The sequence below is a fragment of the Melospiza melodia genome, chromosome Z (genome assembly GCF_035770615.1).
Source record: "Melospiza melodia melodia isolate bMelMel2 chromosome Z, bMelMel2.pri, whole genome shotgun sequence".
Taxonomy (NCBI): domain Eukaryota; kingdom Metazoa; phylum Chordata; class Aves; order Passeriformes; family Passerellidae; genus Melospiza; species Melospiza melodia.
This window is the reverse complement of record NC_086226.1, coordinates 45,804,295-45,822,007: the sequence shown is the minus strand read 5'-3', so window position 1 is coordinate 45,822,007 and position 17,713 is coordinate 45,804,295. Positions and strand designations below refer to the sequence as shown.

Here is a 17,713-nt window from a genome sequence, read left to right as displayed (position 1 = left end):
AAAAAAGGGCTTTTCAGTATCTTTAAAGGTAGAGTGCTAGTTGCAAAACATAGAACTATTTTTTCTCACATGATTAATGAGAGGTGCCCATGGCTCCTGTAATGTCTCTTCATTTAGTCCTCCTTCATTTACATCATGTAAAGAAGATAGCTGAGATTAAAATGTGCTGCTAACCAGTACTCATGGTCTATTTCTGTCTCCTGCCCAGTCTACCTTTATTTTTGCTGGTTGTGCAAGAAATTTCACTGCAGATTGCTGAACATCAAACAGAGCCAAGGTACGACATAATATATATAGAAACACACAAAGACACACTCACTTCTCCACAACACTGAAGCCATTTGGAATATAATGTTGGGGCTCACTTACACTAACACAAATCCATTCTGGTAGGAAAGCAGAGATACTAGTATACACTGACCACAGCAGAGAGAGAAAAGCAGAACAGTGGTCATTCTGCTGTTTCCAACAACATTCTTATCCCAGTCCAGGAATAACAATACAGACATGTCCTTGTTTCTGGCTCCCATAGGCTGGATTTGGTCCATACACAAGAAGAAGCCTCATCTACATTAACATTGATAACCTCATTCAGAAAACAAAAACTACTACTACTACTACCACTACTACTATTATTACTGCTGGTTTGGATTTATTAAGTTTTTTATGTGGGTATGAATAGAAGAATTAATGATTAAGGTCCACAGGAATAGATTTCACTATCTCAATAAAGGTGTTTGACCATGAAAATAATGAAGCCATGTAGATTTAAACAAAATAATGTAAGATGCTGAAGTTATTGCTTTGACAGGTATTACAACTGCTTAAAGAAAAAGCATGTAAGACCAATTAAAAGAACAAATATGACATAATGCAAATTCACAAGGTGAATTAACAAGGTGAAGTCACATGGTGAATTCCATGTTTCTTGATAGTATAACAATATTACCTTAATATCTTTTAAACTGAATCTTGTAGGTACTATTAAATACTGTTTCACATATAGAATGACTTTATCTCCACAAGATAAATTTATGCTTTCCCAAATTGAAGACTTAACACCTGAACAGAGTTTGCCAGATTTTACACTCTAAAAACACAAAATGGAAGTATTCCCAATTCTAAAGCAAACTGCTCCTAAATTAAGAATCAGACAATCATGATTCTTTGCTAGTATGCAGGAAGAAGGGAAGGCACCAACTTCTTTGGTAGGAGATGCTGCTCTGCCTGGTGCAAATGCACTTCTACATAATGACAAACGTTAAGACAGTACAGGGCTGGTGACGCTAAGCATGTCTAAACTAGTTCACATAAGCCAGGCTCACAATTGTACGTCTACCACCCTGTGACTTCAATCACAGATGCAGCTATCTACTTACATATATAAATCTTAAGGCTCCTATTCTTAGTTACACAGTAAACAAAAACAAGTTAAAAAGCTTGACAGCCATTTTCCAATGAATTTTAATTATACGAATTGAACTCCTGGAAATTCATAATTTGGAGAATGGACCATGACTAGCTCTGGAGAGGAGAAGGTGTTTGTGATCTAAAGGCTCACCATGATCCAGCCATGGGCACTCACAGCCCAGAAAGCCAACCTTCATCCTGGGCCGCATCCAAATCAGGGTGGGCAGCAGGTCAAGGGAGATCATGATTCCCCCCCTCTACTCTGTCTTGTGAGACCCCACCTGCAGTGCTGCATCCGGCTCTGGGGCACCCAGCACAACAAAGATATGGACCTGTTGCCAAGAGCCCAGAGAAGGGCCACCAAGTTGATCAGAGTGCTGGAGCACCTCTACTATGAAGACAGGCTGAGAGAGCTGGGGCTGTTCAGTCTGGAGAAAAGGTTTCAGGCACCTTCTAGCTAGTTTAGATTTTAGTAAGAAATTCTTTCCTGTGAGGATAGTTGCCCCAGAAAACAGGCAGACCATCAGGCATTATAAATAAACATTATGGAAGCCAATAAGGTGTAGGAGATTGAGTTATTAATTTACAGAGAATGTTAAAACTTCCAAAGGATTTACACAGATTTTTTACAAAAATATATATATTCACAAGGCTCAAAGAGATTCCATGTAATGTATTCATAGACATCTTAGACATTTAATGAAGTCTATGGAAAACTTTATTAGAATAAACTTCTGTTTATTTATAAAGGATTAACATCTCAAATAAGTCATAGGCAGGTGCTAAATACAAACAGTGTAAATTGTAGACAGCTAATAAAGACATAAGAGTAATTACATAAGAAATGAAGAGTAGCAATGTGGTGGTCCTTCCATAGCATGAAAAATGAATGTAGTAGAGCACAGGGGCAGCAGCAGGGACAGAGGATGAAGGGACAGAGAAGCATGAGCATAAAAGAATTGCTCAAGCAGTGTAGCTTTTAAAAAATGAAAAGGCTGAAGAATAACAACTGTCGACAAATACAATCAGATCAGGTAATATCCCAGAAGATCATAATGACCATAATGAATAAAATGAACATACCAGTCTTGAGATTTTATAATGGCCTTAAAGCTTACTACTAATCCATTGTGAATGATTTAAAAGAATTATCTTGGCAGAAAACATAAGTCTTATATTAAGTAGATGAATGGAAACACCTCAGAATTTAAAACATCTTCAGTATTTTTTCATGAGGTGCAAATATCAAAAAGGTACCATGTATAGAATGTCAATATAGGTAAGTAAATCATCCTTGTATATTTACCAGTCTTCATCTTCTGGTATCTTGCTTAAAGGAGGGTTCAGGCAGTATATATGATAAGCCATATTACATTCATCACACAGGAGTTGCATGTGAGCATCCTGTTTGCCACCACACAAGTAACACGAACAAAACCGGCACTCCTTATCTGGATCAGCCCTACAGTGCTTGCATTCAGGGCCACTTTTTCCTGTCAAAAACAAAGAAATGTCAAATGCCATGTATCTCTGCAAAGTGAATTACTCTGTCTAAAGGAATAATTATTTCTGAACATGAACACTGGTCTCTTGAAAATGCTTTTTTTTCTTACAATGAAGTATTTATGTAGGCTTTATAAGATTTCTTCTGCTTTATAAACAAGACATAAAAAACATGACTAATCTCCTGCTCCCAAGATGTACCTGCACATTCTTCCTAAAGATGAAGCTTAACTGCCTTTTGAAACTGTACAGGCTATCAGTTCCTTGTAAGTTACCTTGGATGACATAAGCAATAAAAATAAATATTTCTTCCAGGAGTTTATTCTTGAATAAAAATATAAGGTTGATCCTTGATGTATCCAGAGGAGTTCTGGATGCTTTAACATTTTTCCAAAGTATACTGAGAAGGAAATTAATGACTAAAGAATTTGCAGAAATCCAAGCCTCTTTCTACTTAAGAAGAGCATGCCCTCCCAAGTGAATAGACTTTACAGAGAAATTGATCCACGCAGTTGTAGGTTATCAGCGCAAATCTCTGTGGAGAGAAACTCCAGACTGAAAGTTTATTAAGAAAGGAGGACTGGAATGCAAAGCTTGTGCTGTATCTGCAGTCTTTCTGGAGGACCTTGAACACTACTTTTTTCTTCAAGGGCGGAACCAAGTAGATTTAAAGCGGGAAGAGGATGGAGTTTTGATTAACAAAGAAGAGTCAGGGGCTGCTGATGAATTAAAAACTGACAGGGCAACACCTGTGAAACGCCTTGTAAGAACTACAGCTTTTTAATCTAAAATGCTTACACAGTTGATAGACCAGCTGAAATGCCTGTACATTAGCATATGTAGCATGGGTGCATCAGAAGAATTGGAAGTGACTGTGCAAATGGAAAGCTATGATCTAATCACAAATGCTGAAATTTGGTGAGACAAATCACATGACTAGAGCATTCCAATTAACAACTACAAACGGTTCAGAAGGGACAGGCAAGGAGAGGGGGGCAGACAATTTTCCCTCTTCTTGGACTTGATTGCACAAACTCATCTTTGAAAAACAGTGATGAACAGGTCAAGAGCTTGTGGTTGAAAATCAGAAGCTAAGCCAATAAATAAAATCTCATGGCTTGTGTTTATTACCCATCATTCAATTGAGGGAACCCTGTTGACAAAACTTTCCTAGTTAACCTGCAGGGAGCATCACTCTGGTAGGTTCTGATCCAGCTGCAGGGACTTGTCAGGACAGTCCCTGACATCTGCTACAAAAGCAGCTCGGCAAGATGGAAGCAGTCCAGGAGACTCCTGGGCAGCATCAAGGATAATTTCTTACTCCAGGTGTCAGAGAAGTGCTACTGCACCTGCTACTTACTGACACAGATTAACTAACTGGAGAGGTCAGAATAATCAGTGGCAGTCTGGGCTCTAGTGGTCATGCCCTGGTGGAATTCATGATCTCAGGGATTTGGGGCCAAAGAAAGGTTGAAGTTACTACTCTGAATTTTAGAAGCCTGAACTTTTAGTTATTTTAGTAATTAAAATAATGGGATGGGACCCTCTGGAAAACTGCTCTTAGGGAAAAAGGAACAGAACTGTCAGATCTTTAAGGACATTTTTCATAGAGCCTGAGATCTCTCCATTTCCACCACTGAGCATTCAGGCAGGGAAGGCAGGAGACCAGCATAGCTCAGTAAAGACGTCCTGGACAAAGTGAAATACAAGAAGGAAAAGCACTGGAATCAGGGATGGCATCCTGGGAAGAAAAGAGAAGTGCTGTCTAGTTGTGGAGGGGCAATTAAGAAATTAGGAAAGCTATGGTATAGCTGGAGCTGAATTTGGCAAGGAATACAAAGAATAGTAAAAATGGCTTCTATAAGCACATTGGTCAGAAATGGAAGATTAAAGAAAATACACACACACAACCCACTCCTCCGCTCTGTCCCCCAAAATGGGACAGAACTAATCATAATTGACATGGAGAAGGTTGAGGTATGCAGCCGTTTTGTTTGCCTCAGTGTTCATTAGTAATTATTCTTCCCACATCTCTCAAGTTCCCACAAGATAGGAACTGGGGAATTGAAGTCACTCCCGGTAAGAGCAGATCGGGTTCAAGATCATCTGAGAACATGAACATAAACAAGACCATGGGACCCAAGGAGATGCATCCAGGGTCTTGAGAGAATTGTTTAATGTAGTTGTTAAGCCACTTTTCATCATATATAAAAAATCACAGCAGTCACATCATATCTGAAAATTCACGGCAGTCAGGGTAAGATCTTAGTGACTGGAGAAAAAGCTATTTCAACCTTTCTAAAAAAGAGCAAAAGCAGGAAAGCTTTTTAAAAAAGCTTTTTTAAAGAACCTTTTTTTTAAAAGCTTCACCCAGGAATTACTGACTAGTCACCCTCATCTTAGTGCCCAGTAAGATCACAGAGCAAAGACTTCTGGAAGACATGTCAAGATGTGGAAGACAGAGGACTGGTTAAAGACTGCCAAAATGGCTTCACCAAAGGCAAATAGTACCTGATTGGCACAGTGGCCCTCCACCATGGACAGAATGCCTCAATTGTCAAAGGAGAACTATAGATGTCATTTACCTGTCTGTAAGGCCTTTGATTTGGACCCTCACAATATTCTTAACAAAAAATCATAGATTTATAGAATATCATGAGGGGGTAGGGATCCACAAGAATCACTCACATCCAATTCTTGGCTCTGCAGAGGACATCCCAAAAATCCCTCTGTAAATGAGAACATTGTCCAGAAGCTCCTTGAATCCCTGCCAGGCTTAGTGATGTGACCATTTCCCTGGGAAGCCTGTTCAAGTGTCCATGTACCTTCTGGGTGAAGAACCTTTCCCTGGTATTCAAACCTAATCTTTCCCTGACACAGCTTTTAGGCTATTCCCTCAGCTCCTGTCACTGGCCACACAGAGAAGACATTGGTGTCTTCCTCTCATGAGGAAGTTGTCGACTGTGATGACTGTCCTCAGTCTCTTCTTCTCCAGGCTAAACAACCAGGCAACCTCAGCTGTTGTCCTTACAAGGCTTCAATTCAAGGCCCTTCCCTTCTTTGTGGCCCTCCTTTGTGACAATCTCTAGCTTTATAGCTGTCTTACATTCTTGCTACTAAACTGAAGAGCGATGGGTTTGATTAATATGAAATATTAAATGGATAAGGACTAAATTGGACAGCCACATTCAAAGAGTGAATGGTCCATATCCAATGGTTCAATATAAAAGTGAAAACCATTAAGGAGTGGTGTTCTTCAAAGGTCACACTGTCAACACTATTGTTTTCTATCCACATCAATGATATACTCACTGGAATTGAGTGCACCTTCAACAAGGTTGCAGATGACACCAAACTGAGCAGTTTAGTTCATCACAGAATCAAAGAATCATTAAAGTTTGAAAATACCTTTAAGATCATCAAGTCTAACTACCAACCTAGCATCACCATCATGTTCAGCAGTAAACCATGTCCTCAAGTGCCATATCTATTCACCTTTAGAACACTACTAAGAATGGTGATCGTCACCATGATGATGATTAGAGAACTTGGTGTAATGCTTAACAACCCCTTCCATGAAGAAATTTTTCCTTATATCTAATAAATACTCTCAGGCACATGGTATGACTCACTTCAGAACCTCAATGTCCTTCTTGGAGTGAGGGGTGAAATGAACAAAGGATTCAGGTGTGGCTTCCCCAATGCCAAGTACAGGGGGTCAATCCCTGCCCTGCTCCTGCTGGCCACACCATTGCTGGCACAGGCCAGGATGCCATTGCCCTTCTTGGCCCCCTGGGCACTGCTGGCTCACGCTCAGCTGCTGTCACCAGCACCCCCAGGGCCTTTTCCTGTGGCAGCTTTGCAGCCACTCTGCCCCAGCCTGTGGCACTGCCTGGGGTTGCTGTGACCCAAGGGCAGGGCCCAGCACTGGGCCTTGTTGAGCCTCACACCACTGGGCTCGGCCCATGATCCAGCCTGTCCAGATCCCTCTGCAGAGCTTTCCTGCCCTCCAGCAGGTCAGCACTCCCACCCAGCTTGGTGTCATCTGCAAACTGAGAGTGCACTCAATCCTCTCATCCAGATCATCCATAAAGAACATGAAACAGAACTGGCCCCAGTACTGAGCCCTGGGGAACACCACTGGTCACTGGCCACCAGCTGGATGTAACTCCATGCCCCACTAATCTCTGGGCCCAGCCGTACAGCCAGGTTTTACCCTGTGAACAGAGTGCCTGTCTGAGCCATGAGGAGAGCTTTTCCAGAAGAATGCTGGGGGAAACAGTATCAAAGGCTTTACTAAAGTACAGGTAGACTGGACTACAGCCACAGCCTTTTGCTCAACCACTGGGTGGGTCACTGGCTAGGAGGAGATCAGGTTGGTCAAGCTGAACCTGCCTTTCACAAACCCCTGTTGGCTGGGCCTGACCCCCTGGCTGTCCTGCAGACAGTGTGAGGACACTCTGGATGATCTGCTCCATGACGTTCCCCAGCACTGAGGTCAGGCTGACAGGCCTGTAGGGCCCTGAATACTCCATCCAACCACTGTTAGGACAGGTCCAGAGGAGGGCCATGAAAATGACCAGGAGGGCTGGAACATCTCTACTGTGAAGAAAGGCTCAGAGAGATGGATTTATTCAGCCTGGGCAAGAGAAGGCATTAGGGATACCTTTGTGTGGCCTTTCAATACTTAAAGGAAGTTTATCAGAAAGATAGGGAAAGATTATTTACAAAGATCAGTAATGAAAGGGAGCAACAATAATGAAAACTAGGAGCAATTTTAAATTGAAAGAAATGTGATTTAGCTTGGATACAAGGAAGACATTCCTTTTATTGTGAGGGCGATGAGACACTGGCACAGGTTACCCTGAGAAGGTATGGATGTCCCATCCCTGGAGCCTTTCAAAATCAGGTTGAATGGGGCTGAATGAGCAACCTGGTTTAATGAAAAATACCCCTGCCCATGGCAGGGGGGTTGGACTAAAATATCTTTAAAGGTCCCTTCCAACTAAAACCATTCCATGATAAGAAGTGCTAAAACAATGCTGTTTGAATCATTGTTTTTAAGATAAAAAACTTTATAATTGAAAAATATAAAAGAATCACTGAGGAGGGAAGATTACCAGCTGCAGATAGAAAGTTAGTGAGATGTACTGACTCAAAAACCTGAGAAATAAACATGTAAAGCTACCAGCAGTGACTATTTTCAAAGTCTTAAAGGCAAAAGTACACTTAAATATATATATATCTAAAAACACCTCCAAAATCTATTAGAATATTGCTTCTAGTAAAGTGCAGCCTAGAAGACATCATGCTTTCCAAATGGAGGTAATCTATTCATTTCAGACTTCTCTCCAAAGGTTCATTAGAAGAGGAAGGACAAATTTTATATGCGCTGATGAACAAATCTGAGGGTTTTCCAGCCTTGCTACATTAAACTCTTTATCTGTGCAAGGTGGAAACACCAATTCAAGTCAGGCTAAGAAATCCCAGATGACTGTTAACTCCTTTGAAAAATTTTAAAAGTGATGACTGAGCATTCCCTATGGAAACCCTATAGTCTATTTCATCTAGGTAATAACAGACAACATGAAATGGCATATTTTCTGTAGCTCTGAGCACCACACATTGTTTAGGCCTATGTAATGAACTGGTTTCAGTTACAAAATCAGTTTCTTAGGTAAAAGGTTAGTAATTTTTTTTTAAATAGTAAAAGAGCAAAAAAATACCTACATATTTTAGTTCAGGTAAACCATAGTTGGAAGTTCTCTACTTTCTTCAATATACAGACAAACTACAAACTATCATTTTCACGATATGACTAATTTTTCACATTTCTGTTTTAACCATGTTGTAAGTCATATGCACTAACTATAGCTGCACTATTGGTCACATGAAGACAGGTCTGTTCACCTCAACCAACAATGCAGAGTTTAGTTGCATAAATAATTTCATATTAACTTTTTTTTGCAGAAGGAGTTAGCACAAGTTTGGATTCTGATGGAAGTAATATATGTTGATACCTAGGTGTTATTTGCATGTTGCATTTAAATATTTGTAATATATTTACAAATATGTTGCTTCTTATGTTTTTTATTTCTAATATAATTTTCTAAAAGGCTTAGCCTTCCTCCTTTCCTCAGTTTTAGAATTTTACTTCCTTTAATTAATTTGAATATGACTACTTTTATTTTTAATTGTGATTGCTAAATGTATATTGACATCACTTTGCACATGCAAAACCTAATTATTATGTGACCATACTCAAGAAATAAGAGCTTCTACACTGTTTATCTGATAAAGATTATTTCCATAGTAGGCATTCTATCTTTTGATATGGGCATGGAGAGTAGCTTAATATGGATAAAAATATAATCAGTGCATTTGCTGATTGTGCTTACAACAATCTTCTCATAGAATATTTAAGGCCAAATAATTATTTTAATTTAATCTGAAATTAAAATTAAATTAAATAATAATATTACATTTAAATAATAATAAAAGTAATAGAATTCTGCATTTCTCCATAGTACATAAGCTAAGGGAGCTGTGTGTTTATATAGTTAACATTTTTTAATACACAGCACAAATGGGGTTGTAAGTACAGTTCAGAAGGAAAGGCTACACTGGTGGTAATAGCATACAGCTCAACTGATGTGCACTGTGCGTACCTGAACAAAGGTAAAACAGCTGACCTGGCTAGAAAACCAGAATCAAGTGAACAGGGTTGTGTGGTCAGTGTTGTCTTCAGGAAAAAGAGCAGTTCAAGAAATAAGGCTGAATTCCCACATAAATTTATTTTTCATGATTACACTTTAAAATATTATATTTATAAATTATATTTATTTATGAAGATTATAAACAATATGCTGAAATTAATAAGATTAGGACCACAAACAAAATGATATAAAACATACACAGAGGTGCAAATCTCTACACAGATGTCAATATTTGGGTAGTTTATGCAAAGAGGTTACAACTAAAGAAACAATATCAACATTGGAGGGAAGGAGCTGTAATACACAACAAAGGTATTGTCTCTGACACAATTAGAGTGGCAATCAGTGAACAAAGTATAGACTGGTGAGGTCACCCTTCAAATCCTGTGTTCAGCTTTGCATCCCTCATTCCAAGAAGGACAATGAGGTGCTGAAGTGTGCCCAGAGTAGGCCAGTGAAGCTCATGAAGGCCCTGGAGCTCATCCTGTGAAAAGCAGCTCAGGGAGCTGGGGTTGTTTACCCTGGAGAAAAGAAGGCTCAGGTGGCCTGAGACCTTATTGCTCTCTGCAACTACCTGAGTTTGTAGCCAGGTGAGTGTCAGTCAAAAGGAAATGGTCTGAAGCTGGGCTAGGGAAGATTTAGATTGGTTATTAGGAAAACTGCTTCACAGAAAGAATGGTCAAGCACTGGAAGATGTTGCCCAGAGAAATGATGGAATTACCACCCCCGGAAGTGTTCAAAAAACACGCAGATGTGACACTTAGGGACATGGTTTAGTGGTGGACTTGATGACCTTACGGGTCTGTTGCCATCTAAATGATTCTATGATAAGTAAATACTCATTGGAGATCAAATAGCACCATTGTAGACAATTTTGTATAGTCAGCAATACAGTAATCACTCATTTCCTTGACACATAATTTTAAAAGTTAATTCATTACACAGTAGCTGCAGGGAAGAACAACATGAGCTGCAATCAATTTTTTATGCCGTTTAAAATGTTGCATACTTGCAAAATAAATAGTATGTAAACACAAACCAGTATTTGTAGATTTTCAATTTTCTCACACTGTAATCTTTTTAAATCAAAACATGCTTTAAGATATTACAAAAATCTTTTAATGTGACCAAGAAAAAATAAAACAGAGTGGATAATTTTCTTTTTTTAATAATCTAAGGGAAGTAATTCTCAAATAATGAAAATGAATAATGAGTTGAGAAATTGACATTTTTAATTTTAAGAATACCACAGAGAATGGTACTTACTCCTCTGTAAAACAGTGGGGTTTTTTTAGACAGCAAATAAACATTATTCAGACTCATTGTTGTGCACTGAGAGCTACCTACAAAGGTTCTGAAAAATTGCATTGAGTCAGGAAATGTAATATGTAATTATATATAATACCTACCTGTACACCTGCAGTTCACTATTCAGTGTTGCTATCACAAACACTTAGCACTCATAACTTAAATATATTTTCAAACTTAGGATAAAATGTCACACTACTTTTTAGATAAACTGCCACTAGCTCCTTATTGTGGTTGTGGGGAGGTTAAGGAGGTCTGGCATAGTAACTTTTTTAGAAGGTCATGCAGGGTCAACTAGTCCAACATGAATTATCCCCTTTTTTTAATGCCGCAAGCAGCTTTAGTGCAAAGTTCCTTAGCTTTTTTTTTTGTCTTGACATGACAGAGTTAAAGTGTATCACTACCAACTAATTCTATTTTTGGCATTTCATAATTTATTAAAAGCTTAAATTACATGTCAATTGCAATAGCAGTTTTGGTGGCCTGAACACCTCTCTAGGAACTTAAATGAGACTGCAAATCCATTCGTCACTGTTCATTTAGAGCATTACCAACTGCTTCCTTTTTTCACTATTTATAGTCAATAACACTAAGCTGTTACTAGTTTCTGAATATATAAAGTAATACAGCCATCTTACAATAACTATACTTTTCAGAACAGAAATCTAAAAATTTTTCAATGCAATTATTTTCTTGAACACAAACCAATTATTACTACTACCTCTGCTTGCTGATATTTTCTAAAGAAACATCACTCAATTTATACTTATATTCAAGTAATTTAAAAAGTGCATACTTTTGAAATCTCCATCCCCAAATGTCAGTGGATAGGCTCCTGGCTTTTCAATCTTGTACATTTCCTCTATAAAAAGGATTTTACAATCATTTATTGTGTCTTCTGGACCTCTGAAAAACAAAAAGAATAAAAAGTACATTCAATTTAGTTCCTCAGACCTAGATTCTGTACTTTTTGAATCCTAAGCAATAAGATAAAGAAGCCTTTTTTTATCCCTGATAGGATACTTTATTTAAATTCACCTACAAAAATCAGTCTATCATAGTAACATCTAAGAAAAAAAATAAAACACATATTTAGGGCTCGCTTAAAGAAAAAACTACTCCATTATCCTCAGATTGTCTGGCACTTCAGTACGTCTTTATTGACAGTTATCCAACATGGCTTAATTTCCTTCTAAGACCTCAAAAATGTTTTTATTGGCTGAACACAGGAGACCAGCAAAACCATATCTTCTGGAATACAGCATCTCAAACATTATTATAAAAGTATAGTACCACAAACAAACCTGAAATGTGACCTGAAAGACAGAAAAATAGTTGGAACCTATAGAGCAAGAAAAGCAGCAGAAAATTTCAAACTCCCTTTTATGACTTTTAACTGTTTCTCAACTCTGGAAAGCCACATACAATACTGTATTGAATGATAAATAGTCCTGCTATGTCAGGTTTCAGTGCAAATTCTTAGTGATTAGTAATAACAAATAATCCAAGACTCCACAACAATAATGCCACAGAAAATATTAAATGTAAGGGTTTTCACCTAGTCTTATTAAAATATATTTGTATCTACACAGATTGTAATTCATATGGAAACATATCTAGGAAGAAATGGCTATAATAACACACAGTTGTAAAGCACTCCCTTTTCCTTCCTCCTTAGGATGACACTGTGCTCTCTTCAACTGCCTGTTCTCTAACCACATTCAATTTATTACCTGATCTAGAAGTAAGCAGGAATCTTCAGTATAATAAAATACTGATGCATATCTGTGAGAACCTATCACACAGGTGACTTGAAAACAGGTTTGAAGAAAGCCAGCCAGGTAGTAGATCCCTATAAAAAGATCTAGTCTGCAAAATGTAATTAGACGATAGACACCCAGGAAAACAAGATAGTAGATTCATATTCAGTAATGATAACTGCAACATCAGAAAATCTTCAGAAACATCAGGCTTCAGTCTGGAATCTGCCCTACCTCTTGGCCTGTTCTCACCACTTCCTTTGTGCTGACTACCAGTTCTTGAACTCTGACACATGATGACCTAACTAAGGCAGAAAAAAAACTAATCCAGGGAAAAACCACAGGTGACAAATCACTTTTTCATGGCCCCAAACACTGCAGTATTTAGGTCTCCATGGAACTGGGGTTGAGAGGACTACTCCATCAGTGTCTTGATTGGCTCTAATTGCCTTCTAAGTGTACTAACAGCTGTTTACTTAGGCACCTGTATTTATTTTGACCTTTTTCTTTCCCAGCAGTTTTTGGAGGAAAAACATTACCCATTGTTAGTCACATGCATAAACAGTAAATGCTAGCAATTTTCAAATATTTAGATATTTAGACCATTTGAACAGAATGTGCAAAAGCCGCATCAACGCAAATACATCCATCAGAAAAATAACTGTTTGATTTCCTGATAAGGAAAAGAATGTATTTAGAGTTAACTACATTTGCACCCTAAGGGGATCATACTTAAAGGAAGTTTTGGCCATTGTGAGTAACACCTCAGGTTTAGCATGCAAAGATGCTTTGAATTATCCACAATACTGAGCAATTCCCAATCACAATGGCACAATGCATTCAAATATAGAAATTACAAGATGTAAACATAATCTTTGACAGGAAAACTGAATCAACAAACTCTTACAAGCATCAATATCTCCCAGGTTATTTTGTGGACTTTGGAGAGTCTTTTATTAACTGTCCTATATGTCTTGTTTTTCCTAGATTATTTAAAGTTAAAAACAGAACAAAATACACCTATTGACATTCTTTAATGCCATAAATCTATGTTATAATCTTTCTTACTTTTAGCACTGCTTAACTGCCTATGCAATGTTATTCTTCTAGGACTTATTTCTTACAGAACTCAAAGTTGTGAATCTAATTTAAAACAAAAATACAGAACTATTACTTTTTTCCACATAGTTAAGTTTTATACTTAATGACTGATATTCTCAAATTCTAGTAAATTTCAGACAAATTTAGGCATCTTTTACATTAATTTTTGCCTCTCCCTTCCCTTCCCCTCCCCTCCCTTCCACTCCCCAGTGTGTTATGGTTTAGAGTTTTAAGAAGCTGCTTTTAAAAAAATAGCTTTTTATTCTCCGTATTCTCTGCATACAGTCTATGGTCAAGAAGGAAGGTGGTAAACCACCATACAGCTTTACCCAGAAATCTAGATACTTGCTATTTGTATCTTTGGGAAACAAGCAAAACTTGAGTTCAGTAGAATATTAATTTGGAGTAAATTCCACTGGTGCTAATTTGAACTATAAAATTACTTATAACTACAATGATTATGACATTGTTTCCTTAAAAAATACCATGAAAAGATTTATAAGTTGGTTCAATGATGTAAGTGTTCCAAACAGTAACAGCAAAGCTATTGCGAAGTCTGCAGAAGCACAGACTTTTATCATCAACTTTATTGCAAAGTATCATCCCACAAAATGTTATTTCCACCTCAAAGTGTTGAAGTGCAACAAACTTTTTTAGTTTAGCTAGCTAAATGAAAATCTCCTCTAATTAATACTGTAAAACAAGAACACTTGAAATAATAATAAAAAATTAGTACAGCTGCATGGCATGTTTTCCTCTCATAGCACTGCAATCCTACTTACTAGCAATATTATTCCCTATATCTAGGCAGTACTTATTAAACTGATGGAATTCATAGCTTCTCTATCACACACACTAGATCATGGTAAACATTCCTTCTCTTTTTGCCCTGTATTTTTCTTTGAGATAAGAACACTCAGAAAGCAACTTCCAGGCTAAGTTTTTTCTAAAGTCTATTCAGTATTTTAACCAGAGAAAACACTTTGTTTTCTGCTATGAGATGCATAAGAAGTAAGCAAATACTATCAAATAACATTGCAAAGCTGGTATGTTCCAACTAATGTCATAGCTGCATATCTGGAACTACAGAGGAAGATCAACTAACATTGTGAAAATGATGGCTAATATTAAATGGTTAAGCCTTACCAAAGCTAAAAAACTCTGCTCAGCAATTTGGTCATAAAAGAGTAATTCCTCTGCCACAGTACACATTCAGTGCTTTAATAATGATCATGTGATTTTTAAATTATGGTTATCTAACAAAATTATGGCTATAATATGCTGTCAACTGTATAAATTTTCATCGTTTCTTCACCCTACCATACCAAGAATGAGATTATGCAATATAAACAGGATGTTTGTATTTCAAGCAAGAACTCTAATTCTTCTGAAAGAATTAAACCCCAAAACAAAACCAGATCCTTCAACACAGCAGAATTCCTAATGCAAGCCTTCCTTTGAGATAGGTTAGCTAAAGCCAGAGAGAAACCTTCAGCTGAACCTTCTTTTATTTGCACTTTCCCCCTGCATATTTCCATTTTTTTTAACCTTCAGGTAGCAAAACACTTTAGACATTCAAAATCACAGTTGACTAGGCATGTGACAAGTGGGCATTATCCTGGATATTTTGAAGGTCAGGTTCACAGAAAATAAAAACTGCTGGACAGTTACCATGCTTAGAGAACTTTATAACTTCTTACAATCTGAGAGATTCAGTGACAATTGTCAGATCTCTATCTGGAAATTTCTTGGTTTATCACTTTAGCGCACTGAAATCAAAAGTATACTATTTTAACACATTCTAAAGTCAAAATACAATGCTGAATAAAAAATGGGGGAAAAATCTACCAGAAAAATACACACAGACTTCATATTCATACTAAGAATAATAATGAAAAGTGTCTAATGAAAAGTGTCTAAAAGCCCCCTAAGAGCAAAACCTTACTCACATTGTCATGCTTACCACAAACAACTAATTCACAGTCAGTCTCTATGGCTAATGTCAAAAGGTACTGCCCAGGTCAGTAGAGAAACAGCCACAATCAGAATAAAACCTAACAGAATATAATGTTGGCTATGCTCTCCAGTTACACAAATTCTCTTAACAAACAATATACAAATCAAAACAAAACCAGATTTACTACCACTTTCTGTATCATATGCAACACTGTTTACATTCCTTACATCAATCAGCCTTTATTCTGCTTTTGTAAAGTTTTCAGACAGCAACTCTTTCTGTTCTGCATCAACAAGTCACAGTTAAACAACTTCTTAAAAAACACAATCTTTCAATATTACAATTCAAAATGCTTATTAGAATTTTTAATATCATCTCCTTAGAAGCAGTTGACTGGAGATTTTATTTTAAACAGACTTCTTTCAAAGGTGACTTTAAAATCTTCCCACATTTAGACAGCATATTACATTGATAATCTCACCAAATTCTGCTAGGTTGTACTGAATTACATAGAGGTTCTATGTAAAATTGGGTTTTTTTTGCACACAAGCAAAAAAGCAGAGAGTATTTACAAGATTTTTTTCAGAATATTCCACACGCATTTGTTTAATCATTAAAATAAAAATACACAGTTACAAAATGGAACAGTATTAGCTCTGCTTTTAATTCAACCTTTCATTTATTATACAAGTATTATAAAGACATGTGGCAACTTCCACACTAAGCAAAGATTTTTATTACTCTCTTTCTATAACACTAGTATTTAAACAACTGCAAAAATTAAATTAACATTTTCTAGGCTATGTTGAGGACCACATTCTAATATGGCAAAGGCATCTTTAATGCCTTTGAAAACAAAACACACATTCTCCCAAACCTACAAATCCATACTGTGGACACACATACAAGTCAGGCAGGATATTACTTTTTTAAATGTCAGCCATAGGTGACGTGCTTGATGCATTTAGAGTACCTGGGGGAAGAACTGGCCTGAGAGAACAGCCAGCAACCATGTCAGAGGTTCAAAACTGCGCACATTCCTGTGCCCCACAACACAGACCACAGCAAGGAGCGGAGCCTGCAGAAGGTCCTGATCCTGCCCCAAACCCAGCCCTGTCCATGGTGCTGCAGAAACGCCCCTGATGGAGAGAGGAATCCACTGCCACCACCCCAGCTGCTCCCTTCCTGTAGCCAGGACTAAGTCTGTAACTGGCACTATCACAAAAGCTCAGAAGGCATCTACAGCTTCCAAATCCAAGTTCAAACACGCAGATGTCAACACCCAAATGTCCATGAAAAACCAGGTAAAAAAGCAGATCAATGACCCATAAAGCTAACATACCAAAGGCTTCATATGTGAAAAACAAAGATACAAGAGTTGTGCTTGGCATCACAGGACACAGTCTAAGCTCAGTTGACTTTGTGTGTTTGCAGACTGAACTGCAGTGACCAGAAACAGTACTAAATGTCTGTTCAACACATCGTTCCAAGGGTTGGGCTAGTCAACAAGTTCCTTCATGCTAGGAAGAAGCAAAGATACAAACAGGTGATTCTTACTATAAGAGGTTAAATACTCCTATCCAGATTTTAAATTATATTGCAATTCAGTGAGTAGATACAGCACACACTCATCATGAGCTAAGATAAAGTTACAAGAGACCAATCTGTGAACCCTGCCAGACTGAATGAGAACCTCAACTCAAAAACAAAGACATGGGAAGAAGCACTTCCCTTCATAAAAAACTCACAGAGATACTGCCAGGATGAGAAGACCTTCCAAAAAACAAAGAATAGAAGAGTCCTGAAAGCACAGAAACACATTAAGCATTCTGGAAAAAACAAACAAACAAAATACAAAGCAAAATCAAAACCAACTAACCAACAAACCACAAACACAAAAACACAAACTCCCCGAATATCCCCAAAACCTAAGTGAATAAATCAACAACAACAACAAA

General features: G+C 37.6%; 1 protein-coding gene across 2 annotated transcripts in view; it reads right to left on the bottom strand.

Annotated features, from left to right (window-relative positions):
• The window catches only part of UHRF2 (ubiquitin like with PHD and ring finger domains 2), an 82,037-nt gene that overhangs the window by 21,424 nt on the left and 42,900 nt on the right, over nucleotides 1–17,713 (bottom strand). For both annotated transcript variants that reach the window (XM_063180177.1, XM_063180178.1), the window contains exons 5-6: nucleotides 11,734–11,843; nucleotides 2,717–2,903 (exon numbers count right to left, since the gene is read on the bottom strand). In XM_063180177.1, coding sequence (XP_063036247.1) covers nucleotides 2,717–2,903; nucleotides 11,734–11,843 — 297 coding nt within the window. The remainder of the gene's footprint in view (nucleotides 1–2,716; nucleotides 2,904–11,733; nucleotides 11,844–17,713) is intronic.